We start from the raw sequence: 24,797 nt of genomic DNA, 5'->3' as shown, positions 1-24,797 counted from the left end.
TTATAGACTAAACCCTGGAAGAACTGAAGAAAAGCTTCTTCACATTTAGCTGCTGTGCAGAACTCCTTAAGCAGAAAATTATAAGAAGTGTTTACTATGGCCTTTCTTGGCAGGATCTTAGAGAAAAATATCCACAGCCAAGTCAGCCTCCTTTGTATTTACAGTAGATTATAGACAGTAGTAATATCCCCAGTATTTTTGAGCTGATGTTATTTTCTATCTCTGCTTCCAAGAAAAAGAGTAGTGTTTTCCATTTAATGAAAAATGGTAACAGTTCTATTTTAGAAAATTCCAGTTACTGAGTGAATTTGGAAGAAAGTTCTCTGTTTTGTAAGTACTGTTTGGTCTTTGTATGAAGACATGAAGTATTCAGTAGAGAACTTAAAGCTTTAAATCAGTGCTGCTTTATTCTACGTAAAACTAACTTGTCATGTACAAATTCTTTCCTTGCAGCACTATTTTTACTTGTTGTGATAGCTGCAATAAAACAATTAAAGCATCTTGTAAGTGTCTTTTAGAAAATACTAGTTCCACACCACAAACATGTTTACAGTACTCATGTTGTTAGAAGTTCTCTTTATTTTTCTTTCCATTAATGCAGAGGCACTGCATACCATTCATCCTTGTGTAGATGGGTTATAAAATCGTGCATCTTTTATTAGTGCACTGATCTTCAATATATCTGATAATATCTTAAAGTAATCTCAGAATTAAATGCATATGCAAACCTAGTAGGCTGCTGTTGTAGTTTTCAGGACACAGCTGTTCTCTTTTATCTTCTCTTTACCTGTCCAGAGATACTCATCCTGCTAACCCTTGCGATTCAGTTTAGTTTTGCTACAACCAGGAATTCTGCTTTAGTGGAACTACATTTAATGGAGTTCTGCATGTATGAAAACATCTGGAAGATGAGGCTCTGTATAAGAAGTGTATTTGCTTAGTTGTGTGCTGGAATTTGCCTTAAGATAGGAAAGACATTCTAGTGTTCTCAGTGAGCCCAGTTGGATTTAATAGTTGAGGATTGACTGAAGCATGGATGTTTACAATAATGATGAAAGAAAATGATTTGTAGTTGTGAGAGGAAGGAACACTATCCCACTGTACTTGCTCCTTCCCCAGACTGATAACACAGTACAAAATGTCATTTATTCTGGTCTAAAAGTGCTCCTGTGCACATCATGTAGTAACAAACTTGAAGAAGGAAGTAGTCCTCAAAATTCTGAGGGAAATACTAATTCAAGAAAGTGAACATTTGTACTATTTAATGGAAATTAGATGGGGGGATGGTTGTGTTAATACAGTTGGTTTGGCTGCAGTTTCAAAACAACCAAAGGTGTGTTAAATCCTGTCTCTTGTCTGTAGTAAAGTAGAGCTGAGCAGATGTAAACAGGAGAGTATCAACTTTGTCTTTGATTTACCAGATCTTTCTTTCAGTGTGAATTGAAGGTAGGTGTTAGAATATAGGTGAAATGCTGTGGTATTACGGACATTGGCATCTAGTTAATAGGCTAAAGACATAATATTTTGCCGTATTCTCTGGCTATTGAATCACTGAAGTACTTGTAGAGGTAGGGTATTCCCTAGCTTTGCAGTTATACACAGCGGGGGGGGAGAAAGATATTTAAAGATAATGCTGAAGGTTTTAATTGAAACCCTGGCTTCCTTTTTCTTTCTTTTTTTCCTTTTTACATTCTTCTGAAGGGAATGAAAAGTTGGCTGGTTTGTTTGTTTTTCTTAATTGCTGTAGATGTCATGATTTTAGAATCAGTGGTGCTTGATTTGCAGCTGCTAGAAGGCTACTATGGTTTTCCTATGATCTAGCTGAATATAACAAACAAGCCTCATTGAAAAATCTCAAGTATTTATTTCCTCAAACTGCATTAAATTCCCAAACAATTTCATCCCTTAGAAAACAAAGTCAGAACAAAAATTTAGGGTAGTATACTGAGCATAAGGCAGAGTTAATCAAATCTTTCTCATTCAAGCTAGTGTTTAAAAGGTCACTTCTATATATCTCTTAGTGACTTTTGCTCTGAAGTCAAACAGAAAGATTGTCTGATGTAGTCTAGTGATACTTGGGACTCATTTAGTCATGGCTCTTTTTTGTGGGGAAGACGACTGGCTAAATGTCATATAAGTCTACATGTATAAAATGTCTGAGCTATAATGAAATTCATAATCAGTAACTCAAAAATGTTTAAACCTTCCCCCCATCAATACCTTTGTTACCTGTAGAAAGATACTTCTTGTTACAACTTATTTTTGTAATCCTTGGGTTTGTAGAGCTGTAATCCGTAGTAAGAAATTTAGTTGCTTTCAGTTAAGGTTTTAAAATGTGTGCTATGGGTAAGCCCTCCAGACTGACAAGACTGCAAACAAAGCATTTTTCAAAGTTGCTTACTACATGGTTTGTGTGGAAAGAGACTGTACACTGACAACCACTTCTCTGGAGAGAGACTTCCAGGTTTACCTTGCACTGAACGCAGTAAAGCACTCGCAAGTTTTTGCCAGATCCCTGGTTTCCAGAGAGTGTCTGTACATCCAGCATATCATAAAAGTTCAGTAACTTTGTGCTTGCTTTCAGGTCCTTGTGTGTGGGGACATCATCTCTGTATGCAAGTATTTAAAACATAATGAACAGCTGCCCCCCTCAGTGCATCTCTTATTTATAGGTCAGCTGCCATAGGCAGGCATGGAGTTTGAAGAGATTAGGGGGTCTTAGGAGACCAACTCAAGTGTGAAGTTCCATAACAGTAACAAATAGGGACTTAAAGCTAGCATTGTTTACAGGGAATAGGACTATGGAGGGCCTTGTAGATGTGCAAAAGTGTTTCCATTAAAGAAAAAAGGGAAGCACAAAGATTTGAGGATTCTCATGCTTGAGGATGGACAGACTGAGAGCATAGATGATCCTTGTAGCTCTACTTAAATGCATAAGTGAGGTGATATTGATACGCAGGAAACAAAGACAACAAAGAGGGTAGCTTTGGGAATGATGTAAGGGAGACACATGTATTATTTAGGAGTAAAAACTGCAAGATGCAGGGAAAAGGACATTTCTTTCTACTTAAATGTAGGGAGCAGAATAACAGACTAAATAGAACTTCATGCAGAAAAAGTTTAGTTCAGCCACCTGTACTCAGCTGTTTCTTGTGGAGCAAAACACCCAGGATTTTCTGTTTATTGTTAAGAGACTTTAAAATTGTATGCTTGCTTCATCCCATACTCTTATTAAATTGTTAACAATTGGAGAGCATGAATATACCCATCATTCATTATTTTGCTATATCTTGTGCTATTTACACTATTTTCACGAGATTTGATTCTAACTTGTGTTGTTTTAATTCCAAAATGCAACTGAACTTTCATGAATATTTCTTCTGTATGTTTTTTTTAATTGGCAGAGTACTGACAGTGACCACTGTTACTGACTGTAATACAGTTATAAGATTCAGATTCCTACTGCTACTAGAGACTGAGTGTAGTATTTTGAATCATGAGTTTAGTTTTCTTGAAGTAGTGGTGGGAGCTTCTGTCATGAAGGGACTCCTGAAGGAGGTCTGAGTCCTCATAACAAAGGGACAGTGAAGAGCCAGAAGCAGACTGCTGCCTTTTATTTCCTCTCTTAACAGCCCTCTCAGTAGAGGAGGAGAAGAGGCTAACTGCTGATTAAATTAGCATGATCATTGACCGGCAGGCAGAAGTAAACGGGGCGTTAGGGCAGGTACAAGAGAGTGGAAGCTGCCTGAACAATGTGCATTGGAAAGAGGAAATTGCAAAGTAGGTGGAAAGAGGGAAGTCAGAGTAATGAAGCATAGCAGAGGGCTGAGAAAGAATCTATCCCAGCTTCTATCTATTTATTGTTAACTGCTGTTAAAGTAATTATTCATTACTATGAAAACCATTTCCTCACTCTGTGTGAGCAAAACAGGGATGAGAAGAGTTAATCAGAATGAGAATAGATCAGGCTGCCTCCTCTCTAACATCCAAGTGTAAAAGAGGCAATTCACTCTGCTGTTTGTTTTGATTTAAAGCTTTCTCTCAACTTTCACTAGCACTACTACCTTCAGTAAGGGGTTAATTTTAAGTTTACTTACAAGTTTAGGAGTTTTGGATAGAAAGTAGCTCTACATTTATATGGTATACTTGGCAATGTTTCTGAAGTGAGATTTTATGGGATCAGTTGTGCAACTATTTATGTGTTTTTACTCTGCTGTTGGGGTTCTTTAATAGAAAAGAAATTGGGAAGTATGTGTTCATGGAATGATGGTAAAGGATGTAACATGTATGTAATTTTTAGATTTCAAAGTTTGCCATGTTACTGTAAGTGTTTCAAGAACTCCCAAACTTAGGTTTTGGATTTGAAGTGTAATGTTCAAGTCAGTCTACCAGCTATACCTGGTAAGCTTTGGTAGGTAAGCTTGTTCTGTGTTTTGGAAAATACTGGATAGATGAAAGAGTTGTTAAATTTGCTAAATTTGGTGCATAAGGGAATGATTATTACTTTACATTATGCTTTCTTAACATGCTTCTAGCCTCTGACTTTGAAGAAATGGAATATGCTGCCTATTAAACTTGTACTTTTGGGTTTCTTATCTGAAGGTGTCAAAAAAAAAGCAGTGAAAACTTTTACTGTCTGATGAATTGCCTCCTACTAGTCTGTAGTAAAGACAGTGGTTTGTAAATTATGTAGCTTTTTTTACTAGGGTTACTCTGTATTCTCTGGCCTAAAATTGAAGTTAGTTTCTCATCCAGTGTTTGGGATAGGGCAGCTTTCTAAGAAGAGAAGCACTGTTTAGCGAAACTGCATTTGTTTTCCTTGCTTTTTCTACCTATTCTGTATAAAGTATTGGGTAAGCCAAGTACCATTAAAACTTGGAAGAGAAAGCTTTGCCTCTGTTTTTTCTGAGAGAGGAGATGATGCTGTAGTAACTTTGCTGTGGAAAATAGTAATTTAATGGCACCCAACTTGTAGCGTTAACTATGCTTGTTTATGAAGTCAGGCTTTTGTACAATTTCATGGCAGTTCCAGGGGAAGACCTTGGAAAGCACAGAGGATTTTTCTTTATATAGATCTTCAGTAGGGGAAAAAAAATGTGCCAGCAATGAAAGGCAGTTCTCAGCACTCATGCTTCTCTTTGCTTATGGTTTGTCAGTAGTTTGTCATAGCATAAAAATCAATCTTTTTAAATGTAGCGCTTGGAACGAAGTGCATTTATCTTGAGTAAGATTGTTACCCTCTTAATGTTTTCTCTTGAATTATGAAGAAGTCGCCAAACTTTATGGTACTTGACTACAGATGTTCCCTGCATTAATTGCAATATTGGAAGATACTGGTTTCTTTCTTGGAGACCTTTAACAGTCTTTTGGCTTTTAATGATATAACTACTCTATAAAAAGCATAGAAGTTCTGTAGCTGTTCCTTTATCCCAGTAATATTTGGTTTGTAGTAAAAGAATGCTGTTTAGTTCTGGGCTGCTTTTGCATGTTTTACATGGTTTTTTTGCAGGCTTCTTTTTCTCTGAGATAGTGTGGTTTTCCAGTTGAAAGCACTAGTCTAATCATACAGGGAATTCATGTCTAGGTTTTGTCTTGAACCTGTATCCCTTCAGTACTTCAGCTTATTACAGAAATCCTAACCAGAGCAATTGTGGCTTACCAAATTGTTACTAACAGTTTTATCCCTCTCTTGGAATCAGAGCTGTGTGCCTGCAGTTGTGTGTACAGAGTGTAACCTTACAATTATAGATTAACAATTATAGTTACTGAAATTTTTGTTGAAAGTGTTGCTTTATGAAAACTGTATTTTGAAATTCATTCATCTGTAATAAGTGGAAAGTCTGTGGTAATGAATATGTAGGGAACAAAATAGCATCAGTTTCTGAAGTGTAAGCTTCTAAAATGAATTGCTGATCCTGTGAATTTTAAACACTTTCTAAATTACTCAAAGACATCTCTTGAATCTAATAGTCACCTGTTTTCCTGCTGCTGAGTGTTTTTGCCAGACCTTCCAGAGCAAAAAAAACCCCAACCAACCAGTGAAGTAGCCTGTAATTCTCCTACATATGCATTTGCATCCCTCCTTTTCCTCTTGGGCAGTGTTTCATATTTCTCCTATTTTCAAGCCTGTGCAGCAAGAAGTATGTTTTAAGGCACAAATTATACTTGCCTACTGACCAGAAGTTGACTTCTGGAGCAGTATTCAAGAATAATGTCCAGTTGGAAAATCTGTCCTCCTAGTTACTGGAAGGGGAGATAAATTTTTGAGCAGATGACTGAGAGGAGACCTTGCTCGGTACACATTTTTATCAGATGGATTGGTAAGCTTTTGTGGCCTTGGCTTATGTTTCCATGCATGCAGCAGTGTTATATTGTGTTTGAAATGAATGGAAAATAAGGCCTAAAGACCTTTGTTGATTAGGTCCTGTAGTACTTTGGGGTAATCAGTCTGCTCTGTGACTACCATAAGGAGGGGAGTTCCAAAAAACCAGTATGTCAGAGTTCAGTGTTAGGAATTTTTCTGCCCAAATTTTAGAATGTGACTTGTTTGTTTCTACAGCAGAGATGTGATAAAAATGTTAATATCCTGCTTTTGTCATGATTCAAAAAGGAAGATGTAATGCAGTATTAAAAGTGCTTGATGACAAAGCACAAGGCAGTTAGAAATATGAACAGTTTTCAGTGCTAAACTCCCTGTCTGAGGGGCAGCAAGAATCTCCAGTTTTTTCGTCTCTACACTTTTGTCATTAATGTTCTGCCACATGTCAACTAACTTCTCTGACCTCCTGTCCTGGGTAGACATGAAATAGGTGATTCTTAGCCACTGAGTGAAACATTTTGAGCTATTTAACTAAGAAAACATGATTTCCATTGTATATTTTGTAGAATCAAAAAACTGATAGATCCCAAAAATATAAAACTCGTAATCACCAAAAGAGTAAAATTTTACCTTTTTTTTTCAAGTGTGCATGGGCTTTCTCTTGGAACCAAGTCATAACATGTTTTTATATCTACAAGGAAGAAATTGTAGGATCTATCAGTAATTTATAACTGCAAATAATAAAGCCTGTTCCCTAAGATGGAGCTAGCCAAGTTATACAAAAGTGAAAGTGCTAATGAATCTACAGGAACATGTAGAAGTGGCCCACTGTGTAAAAAGTTACAGGAAGGAGATTACAGGAAGGAGTGTAAGACTCTACAGAAAGTAGATACTCTGCAGAGTGATGACTCTTCAAACAGCCATGAAATTCATACACAATTAAGAGCATAACTGTGGAGTGCAGTGTTAGCCAGGAAGGATATATGATCAGAGGAATAGCAAGTAGAACTAGAGATGATGGTTAAGTGCTAATGTGACAGCTGCTGGAATATGGGCTTTCCTTTGATTCTCACAGTTCAGAAAGTATGCAAAACTGAGGATTTTCAGAGGAGAGGCAAGAAAATGACCACAGTTGAAGCTTGTGCATTAGGAGGAGAGACTTCAAGAAGTCTTGATATAGTTCCAAAGAAAACATTAAGGGTTTATTTGATAATTACAGGGGAAAGAAACAACATACTTGGAAGTCTTAAATGTAGCAAATGTAGCTGAGCCTAAATACTCAGAAAATATGAATTTGGCAGTTTTAATTTTGTTAGTAACAACTGGGGTGACTTACTGTGATTTTTGCAGGGTTGGAAATTTTGGAACTGGATGACTTAGATAATTTTCTAAGGTTTGTTTCATGCAGAAAATTGACCTAGTTATTAAAAGATCCACTGATAGATGAAACAGTAATGTGACTGTTTCTAGTTGAAATGTAGTTTAGTGGACTTCACACTGAAAGGGATTAAAAATTGTTAATTGACTTTTGAAAGTAGAATTCCTGTGATAACTATTTCCTCTGTTGCCATCCTACCAGGTAGTTGATCTTGGCTTTAGGGCATGTGAAGATAATACACCTTGGAGTGTGTTTCATGTTGTGTGGCAAGATTTTCAGTCACTGAGATTATCTTGAGTCCCGTTGAGAGGGTCAGAGCGAGCTGTTGGCAGTACAATTCAGTATTGTCGGTGCCTGCTGGACTGGTATAGTTTGAAATGTTTTGTGCCTTATCAGTGCATGCTTTTTTTTTAAAGAGCAGCTATCCTAAAAAGTCTTTTTGGGATTGAATGTAGCCTAGATGATCTGGTTGCTGAATTTTTAAATTGTTCAAAATTTATCTGTAGAGCAGTCCAATATATATCAGACTTAGTGTGTAGTGAGTGTTTCTTCAAAGCTGATTGCAAGCTTCTGCTTTAATGCAGACCTCTCATGTTTTTCACTGGTATATATATTCACCAAATAGGACTTCAGTTTATTTGCCTTAACTATGTAGCTATATCTACATGGACAGTATCTTGAGTATCTTGAAATTACTTTGCTGTTTCAGATTTATGTTCTGTAAAGAAAGATTTCTCTGTAAGGAGTACAATATTTATCTCAAATTTGTCATGTGTAGATGATGTTAAAGAAGGGTAATGCCAATTCTGTGAATAATGAAGCTGAAACCTTCCCCAAAAGTATGTAATTATATTCAAAAGCTGGGTTAGGTTTATCAATTTCTGTTTTTTCCATTTCCACATCTTTTCTTATTTAATACAGTTAAGCTTTTAGTCCACGTGTGTTGAGAAGTAAAACAGATCTAGAATCAGTTTTTTGCTGAGTTTTGATACAAAAGTTTTCACTCAACAGAAATTATTTTTGTCCTGCAGAACTTCTTGAGGAGCTGTGTTAGAGGCAGAAATAACTTGCAACATTAAATAAAGCTTTCCTTGAAACACACAACAGTCTTTTCCAGGACAGCTTTCAAATACAGAAGGTAACAAAGTCAAGCTGCACAGTGAAATAACTGACTGAAATTGTGTACAGGTGGATTTTTTTTCTTCCCTCCATACAAAGTCTGCTGACGTATCTGGACATTTTCTGTGTAATTCATTGTGACCATAAAGGAAGCAAAGAGGCTAATTGGATATAGAACAAGGGTTTGACAGTGACATCTGGTTCCTTGATAGTCATTTTTCTGATTCCTGTCCTTAGCTTTAGCTTTGACTGTGAATGTGGGGAACAGATCTGGGCCTAGAGACTTAAGATGGCTGCAGGGTGAGAAGGAGGATAAAAAAGGTTACTTCTGCTTTTATGATGTTTAAACCAGTTTTACTTTAAAAATTAAATAAGCAAATACTGACTGGAGATGGATTGCTGGTCCTTTCTGCAGTAATTTTGCTGTCATTTCGAATAATAGAAAAATAATAAAGCCTGATCATGATTGAACTAGCAGAGTTTCTGGTGAGAAAATATAAAGGAATTTTGGAGAAATTAGTGAAATCCAATTTCCCTATTTTTTAAGTATTTGTGGTGTTGTGAAAAATGCAGAAAAAGCTGTATGTTAGAAAAAAGTTATGTCATTTCATACGTTTGTTTAATGGCTACAAAATGTTAGTTGCATGTGTTGGATCATTTCATACCTTCTCTGGTTCTGGGAGGCAGTGGCTGAGGACATATGATTCTGTGACTCAGGAAATCCCTTCTGTAAAATCACTGGGTTGTTGGGCTTTGTTTGTTTCTTGTAGTTGTTTGGGGAGGTTTGTGGATCCAGTGCATGCTAAAATGCAACTCTTTCTTACCCTTTTTTTACTTTTAGAGAGTTTATGTACCTATGGGCAGGTGATTAAAGCCCAGATGCTGCAGTGTTCATGTCTAGAGCTTGGCGGCACGTCTCCTTTTACATGTGCATAGAGCTCAGCTAATAGAAATTCCCATCTAGTGGGTCCTGCAAGAGAAATTAATAGTGAATCACTGTGCTCAATTAAGAGGAAGAGAATGTAGTTAACTGTGTCATCTTTGTACGTGTGTTTTTTAATCAAATCCCCAAACTGATCTTGAATTTCCTACTACTTGCTAATTTTCCTTGAAGAGTGTAATTCACAACTGATAGTACTCCATATATATACATATAAATAATATATTTTTAGTAAAAAGTGGAGTAATTTCTGACCTGTTTTAGTGAACTGAGAGCTTCAAATTTATTCTGTAAATGTACCTAAAGATATGAGAAGGTTGCAGTGCTTTTTAGTTTTGACAGCAGCGCTCTTTAATCTGTTTCTTCCAGGAATCTGAAGATCAGGCTTTCTGCTAAAACAAAACATAATTTGAAAAATGCCATGGTAATGGGAATGTTGATAGGAGATTTTACTAGGTTCACACTCAGTGTTGTGTTAAATTGCCAGGATTGGGGCTTTCATATGGAAAAGATGTCAGCATAGTTAAACTTTCCAAAAATTCTCTCATCCCTTTTTTCAAGCCTGTTACATCTGTGGCTGTAGGAATTTCAGTATCCCTAGTAAGATTACTTTTTCTATGCTTTTTTTTTTTTTAAGAGAAGCATTGTGTATTTCACTATATTATCATAGAAATCTGCTCTATTTAGGCATGTGGGGCTTTCTGAAAATACTTTTAAGAAGCAATATTTACAGCGCCATCCTAGTTACACAGATTAGTTCCTCTCCCTTCGTTTCCTAGATTTCCTCTAAAGCAACAGTTTTCCTCAGTTCTTTCTGAGCTAAATATGGTAATGAATTTGTCAGAGTAATAGAGCAGAAATTACTCCTGTCTGTTGGTAACAAAGGTGAGGAAAGGAAGTTATGATCTGTCCCGCTCATCTCATTTAGTGTATTTCAAGCATGCCTGTTGGCTTCTAAAGTGTGGGAAAAAACCCAAAGAATACTTTCTAATTAGATGCCTTAATAAAAAATAAAAACAAAACCAAAGGCACACTTGTGTATAAACTCTTCTGTACAAATTAGGTTGTATGCTTTACCTATTTATTTTTTTTCCTACTGTGTGTATTTCACTCAGTGATGGTGGTGTGTTCATGTCAGGTGTCCCCCTTGAATAACATCAACAGCAGTTCAGCTCTCCTCTGGTTAAGTATTTTGAATAGTTTGTTCATTCAAACACCTGTCACTGAAAGGTTACCACAAACTCAATTTTCAAAACGCTCACTTCTTTTGAAACAATACTATTTGTACTTGATTTAATAGGAGAAATAAAGTGGTCCTCTTAAGTAGTGTAAAGTTCACCTCTTTTACTGGCAAAACAGTGATACTAATGACTGCAATCTCTCTGTAGTAATTTTGAGTGTGTTTACTGAACTAGAGAAAATAAATTAGACCATTTAAGCAACCAGACAATTATTAAATAGTTTTTCCACTTGTAAACATAACCTTGGCTTTTGTAGAGAGGTGTATTTTCCTTTACTAAGGAAAGCCTGGAGAGGCTAGTTAAATTTTAGATGCATATTTAAGAATTACTTCATGGGAATAATTGTCTTGTCACCTGCTGTGCTTTAGATATTTGAAAACCCCATTGCACAATAGCTTTACTAAGCTGTACTAAACATCCAGCCTGAAACTAAGGCTGTGAATCCATTCTATTAAAACCACAACACTATATAAATTCTTAGGTGGATCCCTGCTTCCCACCCCATACCCCATGCCCTGAGCAGCATTCCTTTTATTATTATTATTTTTTTTTGTTAATGAAGAGCTAATATGTGGCAGAAGTTGATTTGACTTGTGGTTTTTGGAGTGTTGTTAGCATCATGTCAAAAATGATTCCCAGTTGAAGATAAAGTAAGCATAAGAAAGTCTTAATACTTGTAGTAAGTGTAATAAGTGTATACACAGTACAGCATGATTTGTTTAAGCCTACTCATTTCACAAGTTATCTGGGGTGTTAGTTGACAGCCACCTGAGCATGAGCCTGCAGTGTGCTTAGGATGCAATGGCTTCCTGGCATGGATCAGCACACCAGCAGGAGTGGGAAAGTGATTGTGTCCCTGTACTTGGCACTGGTGAGGCTGCATCTTCAATACTGTGTTCAGGTTTGGGCCCCTCACTATGAGAAGGATATTGAGGTGCTGGAGTGTGTCCAGAGAAGGGAAGCAAATCTGGAGAACAGGTCCTGTGAGGAGCAACTGAGCCACATCAAGTTGTTTAGTCTGAAGAAGAGGAGCCTGAGGGAAGACTTCATTGCTCTCTACAGCTTCCTGAAAAGAGGTTGTGGTGTGTTGGGGTTGGTCTCTTCTCTCTAGTATCAGGTGATAGGATGAGAGAAAATGGCCTGAAATTGTGCCAGGGGAGGTTTGGGTTGGATGGTAGGAAACATTTCTTTCCTGCAAGAGTGGTCAGGCATTGGAACAGGCTGCCGAGGGAGGCGGTAGAGTTGCCATCCCTGGAGGTATTCAAGAAATGTGTTGACATGGCACTTGGGGACAAGGTTTAATGGCCATGGTTATGTTGGGTTGGTAGTTGGACTTGATGATTGTGTGTGTATATATATACATTCATTTCCTTTTTCCCCAACCAAGACAATTCTATGTAAGTTTATTGAGCAATTGATGCTTCTGATACTGAATGCTTTCAAGGTAACTTGCTCATTTGTGATGTTACTAAAAATTTTGTGGACATTGCTGTAGTCTTAGAGAAGCAAAGTTCAACTGTCAAATATTAGTAGTTCTTGAGCAATGATCTTGTGTTGAAGTGGAGTTTGGTTCTTGTCAGAGATGGTTATTAAGTAACTGGAGTACGAAGGAGATTCTTGTGTTAAGCCTAAAAATAGGGGGGGAAATGAGAAAATTCTGCATGCCTGTGGAGGGTAGTCAGATTTGACATACCTTGAGATACAGATTTGAGAGAATGTCACAGTATTTTCAAGACATGTTTAAGGGGAGAAATTCAGTACTGTTTCTGTTCTTGCTTTTTTTGTGTGTATGATTAGGCATTGGTTCTGCCACAGTCTTTATTAAAGCTGTAAGTGTGATTGCTCCGTCTGTGACTAATCTTTTTGAGGGCTTCTGGAGGAGTTTGTATTACAGGCTCTTTTTGAAATCTTTCCACAACAGCATGTACTTGTAGAATTGCTGATTCTGAATGGTGCACACTCAGTTGAAGGAAACTTTTAAGTTGGGATTAAGCTGGCAAGCATTTGTCACTGCATGGCACTATTAATGTTCAGGAAAAGCTGCTTCATCTCCCTGATTTTTAAAGTGAGTAATGGAAACTTTTCTGCAAGTTGATTTGTAAGTATATATTGTGTTCACAGAACCTTCTGCTTGAAGTTCTTTGTCCCCAAGAAACTATCCCCAAAATATTAAAAGAAAATTGAGAGCTGCTAAACAGTATGGCCTCATATTTTATTTTTTATTTCTTTTCTTCTCAGGGGATTTTGTTAGGGAGATTAAGTTGTCATACCTTCCTTAATTGTTTGGAGCCTCTGAGTAGGAGTGCTAATTTGTTGTTATGGAGGAAATGGAGGAGGCGTCTCTGAGCTGTATTCCGGCTACTGTTGTGTTGGTTTGGTTTTCTTTTTTTCCCTTTGTAAGCAGAAATTGTTTTGCACAACCCCTGGCTTTGTTCACACTTCTGTCAGCAATGACCAGTTTATCTGGTATAATTCTTAAATAGGATGGCTGCTACTTCTAGTCCTACAATATGAGAAAGCCCAGTTTTTACAAGGTCTCTATACTTAAGTAATTTCCATCTTGCATCACTGAGATATAGTTAAACGTGTTTCTTCCAATGTGTTTATGTTCTTAGGGAAATTCCTTGAAGGAGAATTTGAAATTGTGACTGAATATACTTTTATTTACATCACTGTTCTCTATTAAAGCAAAAGTTTTCTCTGTCTTTGTGGTAACTGCTTATTATCCAATGCTTAGCCAGAAAGTTAGTTTTTACTTATGACCCACTTTAAAAAACTTAATATACTCTATTTGGCATAACCTGAAGTCCTGTTCACGCCTTTCTTGCCATATTTATGTAGTGGAGTTGTTATCTTTGAGGAGGTATTAGAGCAATTTGAGGCCTGAACTGGTAGCAGAGAATCTTCTGCTTACTCTGAATCGATGAGGATTGTGGGGAGGTTGTTGCCTGAGGAAGGATAGTGCATCACGGTGGTGCTGTTAGACTTCCAGTACCAGACTTGAATCTTCAGTACTGTCTTGCAGTGTGTTCATGGGAGGGCTGTTCACTTGGGTTTCATGATGTGCTGTTGAGGATGGTTTGGAAGGGGGAAATTAAATCTATTGCCTCTATGCTGTGCTGATCCATGCTGACGTTAAGATAATGTCACCAGTTCATGGTGAGGATTGCAGCAGAAATTTAACACTTCTTATTTTGAGTGTCATAACTTAAAATCCCCTTTCTGTTTGAAGCTTATATTTGAAGACAGGGGAACCCCTCTTGTGCATTTTCTTACACTGCACTAGAAATGTAAATGTTTTCTAAGCTACAGTGAAGAATGAAGACATAGTTTGGCTTTATTCTCAACTACATGTAGCTTCTTTTTAGAGGGATGTCACACACACCACTTAATACAAATTTGTTAATAATTGTTGCAAGATTAAAAATACTTCAAAACTGCCTGTCTTCACAACTGCTGTAGAAGGAAGTTTGGTTTTTATTTAACACATTGAGATCTGGGGTCATGATCTAGAGGATTAGGAGCATGACTCTGTGTTGCTGAAGTTCATGGTATGTTTTCATATTTTCCATTGGTAAAGTTGCTTAAGCCACTTTTTTGATTGATCTCAAAGAAAGTAGGTGCCTTAGAGACGTTAAGCAGTGTTGAGAATGTTGTTAGCATTTTCTTATTAGGTCACCCTTACCCAAAGGGAGGAAATAGCAAATGTAAATCTGAAGAATTTGTCAGCCACCTATAGTTTTTAATTTCACGTAAACTGAATGTATAGATTTCAATTTGTTTAAAAATACCTACTTTATCAAAGAATCATAAAAATCAACAAGGTTGGAAAAGACCTCAGAGATCATCAAGTCCAACCTATCACCCAGCACCTCATGACCAAGTAAACCGTGGCTTCAAGTTAGTAACATTTGGGTTTCTAACCTGCTCATATCAGAGGTTTATTTTGTTATGGAAGTAACAAGGAAAGGACCGAGCTCAAAAGGGATAGTTGGACAAAAGTAAGTTGGTATCTATTCTACCAGTGAGTAGAACCTAAAGTTGTTAAATCTGTTTAGACAGAAGCACAACCCTAGGAAAACAGTCTTCGTGTTGGCTGGTAGAGTAGTATATCACTGAATTGTTATATGAGAACTCAGAAGTGTGAATTTAATTTGTACCATTTTATTACTGCCTTTTGCTTTCCTTTTTGATGGACAGATAACTGGTTTCCTTTCTAGATCACTTTGTATGTTTGCCCTAAAATTAAATTCAGTTTCTGAAATAGATTGGACTGATTTAATCAAAACTAAAAATGTAAGCAGACAACAGCAAAATAGCAAACTACTCTTACATTATGCAATGTGTAAGATAAAATATGAAGCTAATCTTTTTCATTATAATAATTGTTAATGTCTTAGTGTTCTTTGAGTATTTCATTAGTAAATTAATATAGATCTTTAACTTCCATTGGTTTACTGCTCCTGGCTTTTCCTTCTTGAGGTGTCATTTCCTAATTACCATTTTAGTTGAAAAAGTCTATTATGAAAGAAAAGTGTCTACTTGCAGGATCATTTTCATCTATTATTGGTCCTTTGTCTATCACTCCATGGATTTATGAGTCTTGAATCTGTTTTTATTAACATCTTGTACAAATTTCCATGAAATCTTGCATGCTTTTAAACTGTGAGGGAAAAAATGAGGATTTCTTTCTATTGGAATGATTATCTTGTGAATGAGACATTACAAAACAGCACAGACTTGGCTGCCTTGGGTAGGAGATGTGGTAGAAGAGGGCAAGGGAGGAAATGAGGCTTTGTAATATCTTTTGATCGTGGAACTACTTGTTGTCTGGTGGAAAACATTTATTTTGGAGTGAATTTGTAACTGGGCAGTTGGGCAGTACGATGATCAGGCTACATTTTCATTCTTTTGGCAGAACGCTGTGTATTCAACTTACTATCTTATGAGTTTCTGGAAAATGTTACTGCACAGTTGGTATATTCTCTGAGGCCATTGCTCTGCTAGAGAAACTGGAAATGTTTGTGCTTTTGGCTGCCTATGAAAGGCAGTCATACTTGATTTCAACGCACCAGGCCACGTAAAAATACAGGGAGGAAAAAATTGTGTGTCATCTTACTACTTTTACATGTGGCAAATAAAAATATGCATGATAGGCTGTTCAGTTGCTGCTCAGACATTGGATGCTGTTCCTATTGTGCCACTTCTTTTTCTTCCCCTGTGCAGAACTTCAGGAAATGTTCTTGACAAAGATTTGCACTGAAGTAACAAAGCTGTCAGTTGAAATACATGTCAGATGTTGACATTTAGAGTTAGAATATTAACAAAGTATTTGAAAAGCAAACATAAATGCTCTGTTGGACTGTATAAAATTGAGTATTGTGTAGTACTACTACAGCTATTGTAGTTTTACTGCTTGTGCTTAACCAAAATCTTGGGTGTGAGTGGAGGTGTGTGAACTTGTTCTTGAAAGACAACAGGGGAGAAGAGAGAGAAATTAGTACCCTTGGCCAACTCAAAAGTTCAACTTTTCTTGATTTTACAGAGTTAAGTGGTGTTAATGTGATAATTACTAGAGAAAATTGACTATATTGAAGAGTGAACTATTACTTTTTCACCCTATGCTGTATCTGTTTTACAAATTCAGCATGGTGCTGAAGCCTTGCTGCAGTTCAAACTGTCTTGGATTCAGCTATTTGGATCTGGAAACTACTTTAAAAGGTGTTGCTAAAGTGAGTCTTGGCATGGCAGACTCTCAAATTTGTAGTAGGCATTAAGTCACAGCCTGGTTTTTGAAATGGTTCCCAGAACCATGCTTTTTGTGCTTTCTGGTGATTTTCATGCCTAAGGAAGATTTTTTTTCTTATTATTTTAAAAACCTGAAGGTAGTTAGGATAGTTTAACCCTGCCTCTGACCTCTCCTGTGACCATCACTAGAAGCAGTGTTAGCGAAGGCTTGCTCACACAGGTACACCACTACAGCTTTATGTAACTGTAGTGCTGATGCCCTTCTTGGGCATCTTCCAGCTAGGAATAGCTCTTTCCAGATTTAACTGCTTCCAAAAAAAAAAAAATCATTAAGCTGAGGAAAGTCACAGTGACGGTGAACTCCACAGGGAGTTCTCTAACTGGATTGGGGGATTTATAGCACAGTGTGAATTTCCCTGTAGTACATCAAAGATGTATATTTGCAATTGCTAAATCTTAACATATGCTAATCAGTATTTTAAAACTAAGTCTTTTCATCTCACTTTCTTGAAGAAAGTGGGACTAACAAGGAGGGTTTAACTGCGAAAGGGTGACAAGTGCTGTAAGGGACAGTGGTGTGCTGTTTTCCTCCTCAGGCCTGTTTCTCAGATAAAGACTAACCTTAGTGATCCTGTTCTCATCATCTCCTTTGTCAGGCATGCAGCTAGGAGTCGCAGAACTGTAATTGTCCTAGACAGTACTGAGTATGTGTTCATGGTTGACCCCTGTAAAAGCCTGTGCAGCCTGTCCTGGCAACCCGAGGCAACTGGTATTGCTGGAGCAGCAATCATCAGTTTTTATGCAGCTGAGGCCAGGTCGAGTAGGGCAGGATCCCCGATTCAGGGCAAGCTCAGGGGTGTGCAGCCTGGGAGCTATGCTAGGAGGACTTATGCTCGACAGCCTGAGGTGGGGAGATTCAGGCTGGATGTGAGGAGGAGGTTCTTCACCATGAGAATGGTGAAACCCTGGCATGAATTGTCCAGGGAGGTGGTCGAGGCCCCGTCCCTGGAGGTGTTTAAGCCCAGGCTGGACGAGGCTCTGGCCAGGCTGATCTAGTGTGGGGTGTCCCTGCCCATGGCAGGGGGGTTGGAACTAGCTGATCCTTGTGGTCCCTTCCAACCCTGACTGATACTATGATACTAGGACATGGAGAGGCGCCGGGCCTTGGCACAGTCCTGCTATCGGAGCCCGCTGTAGGTGGGTGTGACGGCTGCAGCCGCTCGATACTCTCCGAGCTGCTTTGTGACTCAGCACTGGCGCTGGGAACCAGGGCGTCAGCAACAGTGTGAAATGGTGGGGGAATTCTCACGAGCTGTTAGACCGTGTGGGGGCTGAAAGTCTGCTCAATGCGTTTGAGGAATTCGCTCATGGTTGGACAGAACTGACTTTAAAGTATTTTATTGATTTAATACGTATGCTGGCTGTTACTCATGTTTGGAAAATACGTGTTGGGTTAGAGTCACTGCAGTGGTGTGTTTAGGCCAGTACAGATTTAAAGCTTGCCAGCTACAGCTTGAATACACTGAACAAAGTGTAGTGTTGCTGCATTCATGGTGAGGGTTTACAGTAAATGAACTACATCAGTGTTTTCTGAAGTTTTGGAGTGACTAATATCAAACTGTTCAAACAAGCCATCTGGTACATTGTAGCTTATAGTACAAATAAACTAGTGTCTGAATTAAGCAACCTACCGAAATACATGAAGAAATTGAAATGATTTTGATCTCAATAGAGTTTTGGAAGGGTGTAGTAAAAGACAATTAACAGAATGATTAATATAAAAATATTAAACTGTCTCAATCAATGTTGAAAAAAATAAGACTGGTAGTGTGACTGAGCAGCAGTGTCTTGTAATTCTACTTCTTGCATACATTTAGGGGAATGAAATGTGCCTGGTTTTATAAATGTTTATTAGAGTCTAAATTCTGGGATTCTCCAAGGTACATAGGATGTAAAGTAACATAATTCACTAGAAGCTCAATTATATCGTTATTCATATGCATCACAAGCATGTGACGTGATTATTGCTTGAGAAGCTCAAGTTTCCCCCCATAGTAAGTCATCCCCCCTCTCTCTGAGCATGCAAGATACTTGTTGGTGTAAAAATAATTGTTATGCTTCTGGACAGCTGTATGTGAGAAGACTTTAGCTCTTTCCCCCACTCCCCGATCTTTAAGGAGAATGGGGAAGGGAAAAGTTCAGAGCTACTGATGGCTGAGGCTGCAGTAACTCCTGTGTGCAAATCAGCTTTTAACCTTTGTAGGGCACTAAACAAATGTTGTACCTCTGCCTTTGTGGTGGATGGTTGTTCTGACTTGCAGGATTAAAGATGGGGAGGAATAAGTTTGAAATAGTGATTTTTGTCAATGTTTATGTAGTCAGAAGGCTCAGAAAATAGAATTTGCATTATAATCGCTCTCATTTTGCACCATGGTAAATCACTTAATCATCTTCTCTGTGTGTGGCTTCAGAAGACTTAAAACCCCAGACCTGTTTGAATGGTTCCCTTCACTCCTACTATAGCTCCATTGTCAGTGCACTGTTCTTTATTGTAGTTCCCAGTTAAGATACAGTCCATGTGCAAAGCACTTAGACTTCATGTTTAGGTGGTTATACAGTAGATGAAGCTGATGGTACCTAAAGTGGTGTCCCTGCTTGGGTATTTAGAAACTTTCCAGTAGCCAGAGGGAAAAATAAAGGCAAGGAGAGTGTTGCATTTGGAAATACCTGGGGTTTCTCCTGAAATATGTAGGAAACTGATATTTATTTTTCTTAGTTTGGTGCAATTTATGGGAACGTTTGAAACTTAGGAAGAGGGTATCATATGAAGAATACTGGAAGACATTTTACTTACTTAGAAATTTGTAAGGAATGGGAGGCCTTAAAAGCAAGAAATTTAAGATTGCAAAAGGTTTAGTAGATGGCTTTGTTCAATTGTAGTTAAAACTGTTCAGGTGCAGTAGCTTCCTTTCTTTGAAAACATATATGGTAAACAGTCTTTGTTTGTTTTTTTCCTTTAGGGACCAGTTACTCTCCACAAGAAAATTCACATAACCACAGTGCTCTTCATAGTTCAAATTCACATTCTTCTAATCCCAGCAATAATCCAAGCAAAACTTCTGATGCAGTGAGTATTTATGTTTGGTGCTGTCACCTGGCTCTGGCATACTGTTTGCATAATTTTGTCTAAAACAGGCAGCATGGACTTTACCTGCTTCCTGAAGTATTCCAGCATCAGTTTTGAGTTTATAAACAATCTGTAAACCCAATCTGCAGTTGTTATATGTTGTAAAACTGTTCTAATTTATTATCATTAAGAGATTCGAGGTGTGTCTCGAATTTTGAACTACTAGATTGTTTAGATGAAGTAGACTTACAGAAAAATACTTTCTATGAACTTTGCTAAACCTAGAGAAGACAGCATGATTTTACTTAAGATGCATTACACTGTGAATGTTTGTCACCTTGCTATCCAAATTTTTACTAGTTAGGGTCCTGTTTGCTATGTATTGCACTGAACACAGAATAGATAAATTTCTGAAGTATAGAAAAGGTTTGAAAAGATAATTTTTGAGAGAGTTTTGAGCTGCAGAGAACTAAGGTTACCAATATCGATATTTCTGTATCCCACTAAACATTAACTGTTAAATTTTCTTTCAGGATTGATAGGAGTACAACAGAAAACTCTGGCAGAATGCAATGGGGGGAGGGTAGTGGTCACTATCAAAATGAAACAGGCATTTAGAAATAGTGTAAGTGGAATGCATTGATAGGGGTGCATAGGAGGATACCATGTAGTTTTAAATACAGTGGAAGCTTTTAAATGTGTTTTATTAAAACTCCCAGGTAATCTTTTGTCCAATGCTGTTTGTGTTTTAAAGGCTTATGATTCTGCAGATGATTGGTCTGAACACATCAGCTCTTCAGGCAAAAAGTACTACTACAACTGCAGAACAGAAGTTTCACAATGGGAAAAACCAAAAGAGTGGCTGGAAAGGTATATGTGTGTGTCTGTTTTCACTGTGTAAAGAGCAAATATTCTTAAGCTCATGTAAGAGCAGTTGAGCTTATCTAATTAATGTTATGAAAGATTGTGCCAAGTGTTCCTACCGTTACCATGACCTCTGGCACCTGATTTATGCATTGATGATCCAGAGCGGGAGAGAGAAGCATAGGTGGTTTGTTGTATGGATTTTGGTGGAATGTATTTTGGGTCGGTTTTTGGAGGATTTTATTTGCAGTTTATGAGCTGCGTTGATCTGTTGGGGGCTTTGGTAAGCACTGTTGTTAAGGAAGCAGTGGCTGGGCTTTACCTGCCCTGTCTGTAGCAGCAAGCTCTTAAGAGTATAATTCATCTCATGTAACTTCATCCATTAGTAGGTGTTACGTTATTAGATGATGTAAATTCTTACTCAACTTGTGTTTTCTTTTCTTCAGAGAGCAGAGACAAAAAGAAGCAAGCAAAATGTCAGTTAACAGTTTTCCAAAAGATAGGGATTACAGAAGAGAGGTGATGCAGGCGACAGCTGCCAGTGGGTTTGCCAGTGGAAGTATGTGGTTTTTTTACAGTAATGTCTTCTTGCCTTGTTTGCATTGCTGTTTTCTTAACTTCACAAAAATGTAAAGTCTTTTCTTAAGCTGTTTTTCTCAGCTTTTTATGTAACAGGGCCAAAGCAGATAGTATGGACAGCTCTCATAAATGTTGTTTCTTAAAATGACTTTGAGCTTTTACTAGTACAACACTTGCTTAATGCTTTTCATGGTGGTACTCCTTTTTGCAGCTTTTACTGCTTAATTTAATTATAGGCATTCACTGAACCAGTTTACACATTTTATAGTGGGACTGTCATGGTCATTGAGACCTGTCAATGTCATGTTCTGATCTTAAAAATAGAGATGCAGAAGTCTACTCTAAAACAGCTGAATATAAGCCAATGTAGTGGATTATGATATCAGGGTTGCCAGAGGCTGTTGCATGTTACGGGATCATATTTTCACCATGCAAATACTCTTGGCCAAACCATTCTCAGACTGTGAGTTTCTGTTAGTTGTAACTTTCCCCCCCCGATACCTAGCTTTAATCTTTGCCCAATTTGTAGGGGAGATGGTCATACTGTGAATTTCCTTCTGTTGTGCTTTGGGCAAATTTGTAGCACAGTTCTCAGGTTTCAAAGTAGAATCTGAAATAGTGATTTTTTTTTTTATTATTATTTTTCTTCCCCCATCCTTGCTTGGGACTTGACTGGTTTTCTGTGTGAGCTGAAACATACTGCAGATCCTAAACCATGCTGCGTGCTGCAAAAAGAGAGCACAAATGCACATTGCAGTCACTACTTGTTTTGTGATGGATGAAAATATTAGAAATCAATAGAAAGAATCACTCTGTTTGCTTGATATGTTCCCATTCCATGCTTGTATGACGAATGCAGATTAGTCACCCATTTGTTATATGGTCTTCTTGAATTAATTCAGTTGAAAGTAAATTCTTTGTTATAGTTCTGCAGTGACTTGAAGTGGAATTCTTTGAAGGCTAGAATTTGAAACTATTAAATCATACGCAATGTTCAGGATGTTCAATGAACAAAAGCGAAGTGGCACAAATTATCTCTTCATGCTAAACATAAGAAGGAAGTAATAGATTTTTATTTAGATTTTATTTAGGAGGCTTCAAAAATTCAACTTCACTGTAACACTTGTTATAAAGCAGCCTTTCATCAAAACAGTGCTTAGCCGGAACGCTAAATCAAGCAGAGGTCAGAGAGAATGCATTTATCAGTGAGTAAAATTAAGTTCTACGTTTTTGATGCAGATCTGCTTGAGGCTTTTTTTAATCATAAGAAGTTCAGTCAGCTCTAGTTGTTGATATGCAGCTGTATTAATCAAAGTCACTGCAATTTTAGACCAATTTCTAATTTAATCTTTTTTTCCTTATTGCAACGTTACTTGGGGATTCCTGAAAAAAGTGGAAGACAAGCATTCCAGTGACACCAGTAGTATGCTCCCACAGAATATTTTATCTCAAACAAGCAGGCACAATGACAGAGACTACAGACTGCCAAGAGCAGAGACTCACAGTAGTTCTACTCCAGTACAGCATCCCATCAAACCAGTGGTTCATCCAACTGCTACCCCAAGCACTGTTCCTCCTAGTCCATTTTCTCTACAATCTGATCACCAGCCAAAGAAATCCTTTGATGCTAATGGAGCATCTACTTTATCAAAACTGCCTACATCCACACCTTCCATCCCTGCACAGAAAACAGAGAGAAAAGGTATGTCTGATGAATTTCCTTCTATGTTTAAGGTGATGCACTGCCTTTGTGTTCCTTGTTCAAAGTATGTTAGTTCCAGAATTTGAAGATACTTTTCCTGTTGTGTGTGCCTTAGAACCTAATTACTGTTTGGATGTGTTTTATTTCCCATTATACCATGTTTGCTATATCTCAAATGGATGTTGCAATATTTACTGTTTACTAGCTTACTCTGCACATTAGAATTTCAAATGATAATTTGAAAGACAGATTTTAGTAGGACATACTTTTGATTTTTGCCCTCCCTTGTGTTCTTTTGTATCTTTGTCATTATTTGAGTTCTTAACATAGATGTAGTTACACCATTTGAAAGTCATTTTGGACCATTATGTTTTATGAACTGTTGTTACTATCTGGAATGCCAGTGTCAAACTTTGCAATAAACACAAGTGCAATTCTTACAGAAAGTGACAGTTTCCTATGTGTGTGTAGCAGCTCTTCTTCTGTTTTGGCCTGTTTTGTGTTCCACAGTTTTAAAGCTGCTTAAAGTTTGTATTTCTGTACAGTACATACCAGAAACATTTAGTGGAGATCAGAACTTTACTGTGCATTGTTTGTGACCCTTCAGAAGTCTATTTTAACTGGATTCACCTCATTATTAGGGGAAAAAGAGCTCAAGAAGATTGTGAGAATGGATATATGTGTCGTTAGTGATAGTGTGATACTTTGGTATAGTTGAGTCCTTGGAGAGTAATATTGTATAGAAAAATTACCTGGGGGACTTGGGAGGGGGGAAAAGGTAATTTTTTATGAACATGTCCATTTAAAAAATGCTGCACAATTAGTATGACACTGAGTTCTTTTTGAAAGATGTATTGTTCCCCTGTTTATATTTGCAAGTCTGTCCAGTTACAAAAGGAAGAGTGCACTGCTGAGAAGGCTGAAAAAAAACCTCAGGTCTAACGTGGGTCTTATATGCTGCACTTGCTTTCCTGCCTTCCAGTTTTCTTTATTAAAGAATTCCAGCAGCTTTTATGCAGAGATGAGTGCACACAGCCATCCAAAATAGCCAGGCAATGCCATACATTGGCAAATAACAGCAATGTAAGAAAGTGATGCATGTAAAGAAAGTTTGTGTCCTTTTCTTGAGACTTTCTGCAGTTTTTACACGACCTCTTACGTGAATGCTGATTTTTCAGCAGGCCTTTTTCTGCTCAACATAGTAAAGCAAGAAGTAAGATGTGCTGTTTTATGCATGGTTCTGGATACTATAGTTAGTTTCTGTGTTTAGATTACAGTTTGGTGCACTTTTAAACACAACAGTGCAAAACATCCATGTCAAGTGTTCTCTTGTTTAGAGTATCCTCTCTATCTTTAAAATATACTTAAAGAAAACTGTTATGATTATTGCTGAGTTCTGGCATGTACTTGATTCCCTTTCAGTGTGTGATCAGATATAAAAATGGATTATATTCTTTCCCCTTTTTACTGCATTGCTTTTTCAGTTGCTTCCATTTAAACTGAGCAACTGAATCTTAACTGCAGTTAAAGGAATTTCCCATTGTAACAACTGCTGCAAGCATTGGCAGGGAGTTCTAGTATTTCTTAAATACATTTGAGAACATACTATTGGGTGTGAATAGTGAAAATGATTGCATGGGGTGTTCATGCCACTATAAATCTTACTTCAGAATTGTGTAGCCATGTATTGTTCCATATTAAATAATCACTTCATTTCTGTATTTCTATGTATTTTTTTTAATAGGGGTTAAATGAATAGATTCCATGTAATACTCTTCCT

The 24,797-nt window shown here is 37.5% G+C and overlaps 1 protein-coding gene across 2 annotated transcripts in view; it reads left to right on the top strand.

Moving 5' to 3' along the window:
- WAC (WW domain containing adaptor with coiled-coil) overlaps positions 1-24,797 on the top strand; it is a 51,995-nt gene that overhangs the window by 2,494 nt on the left and 24,704 nt on the right. For both annotated transcript variants that reach the window (XM_068146034.1, XM_068146035.1), the window contains 4 exons: positions 19,766-19,872; positions 20,627-20,742; positions 21,183-21,295; positions 22,709-23,017. In XM_068146034.1, the coding sequence (XP_068002135.1) occupies positions 19,766-19,872; positions 20,627-20,742; positions 21,183-21,295; positions 22,709-23,017 (645 nt within the window). The remainder of the gene's footprint in view (positions 1-19,765; positions 19,873-20,626; positions 20,743-21,182; positions 21,296-22,708; positions 23,018-24,797) is intronic.

Source organism: Melanerpes formicivorus, unplaced genomic scaffold, assembly GCF_026170545.1.
Source record: "Melanerpes formicivorus ecotype bairdi unplaced genomic scaffold, bMelFor1.0.p_v2 SCAF_13, whole genome shotgun sequence".
Taxonomy (NCBI): domain Eukaryota; kingdom Metazoa; phylum Chordata; class Aves; order Piciformes; family Picidae; genus Melanerpes; species Melanerpes formicivorus.
This window is presented reverse-complemented; position numbering and strand designations above follow the sequence as displayed.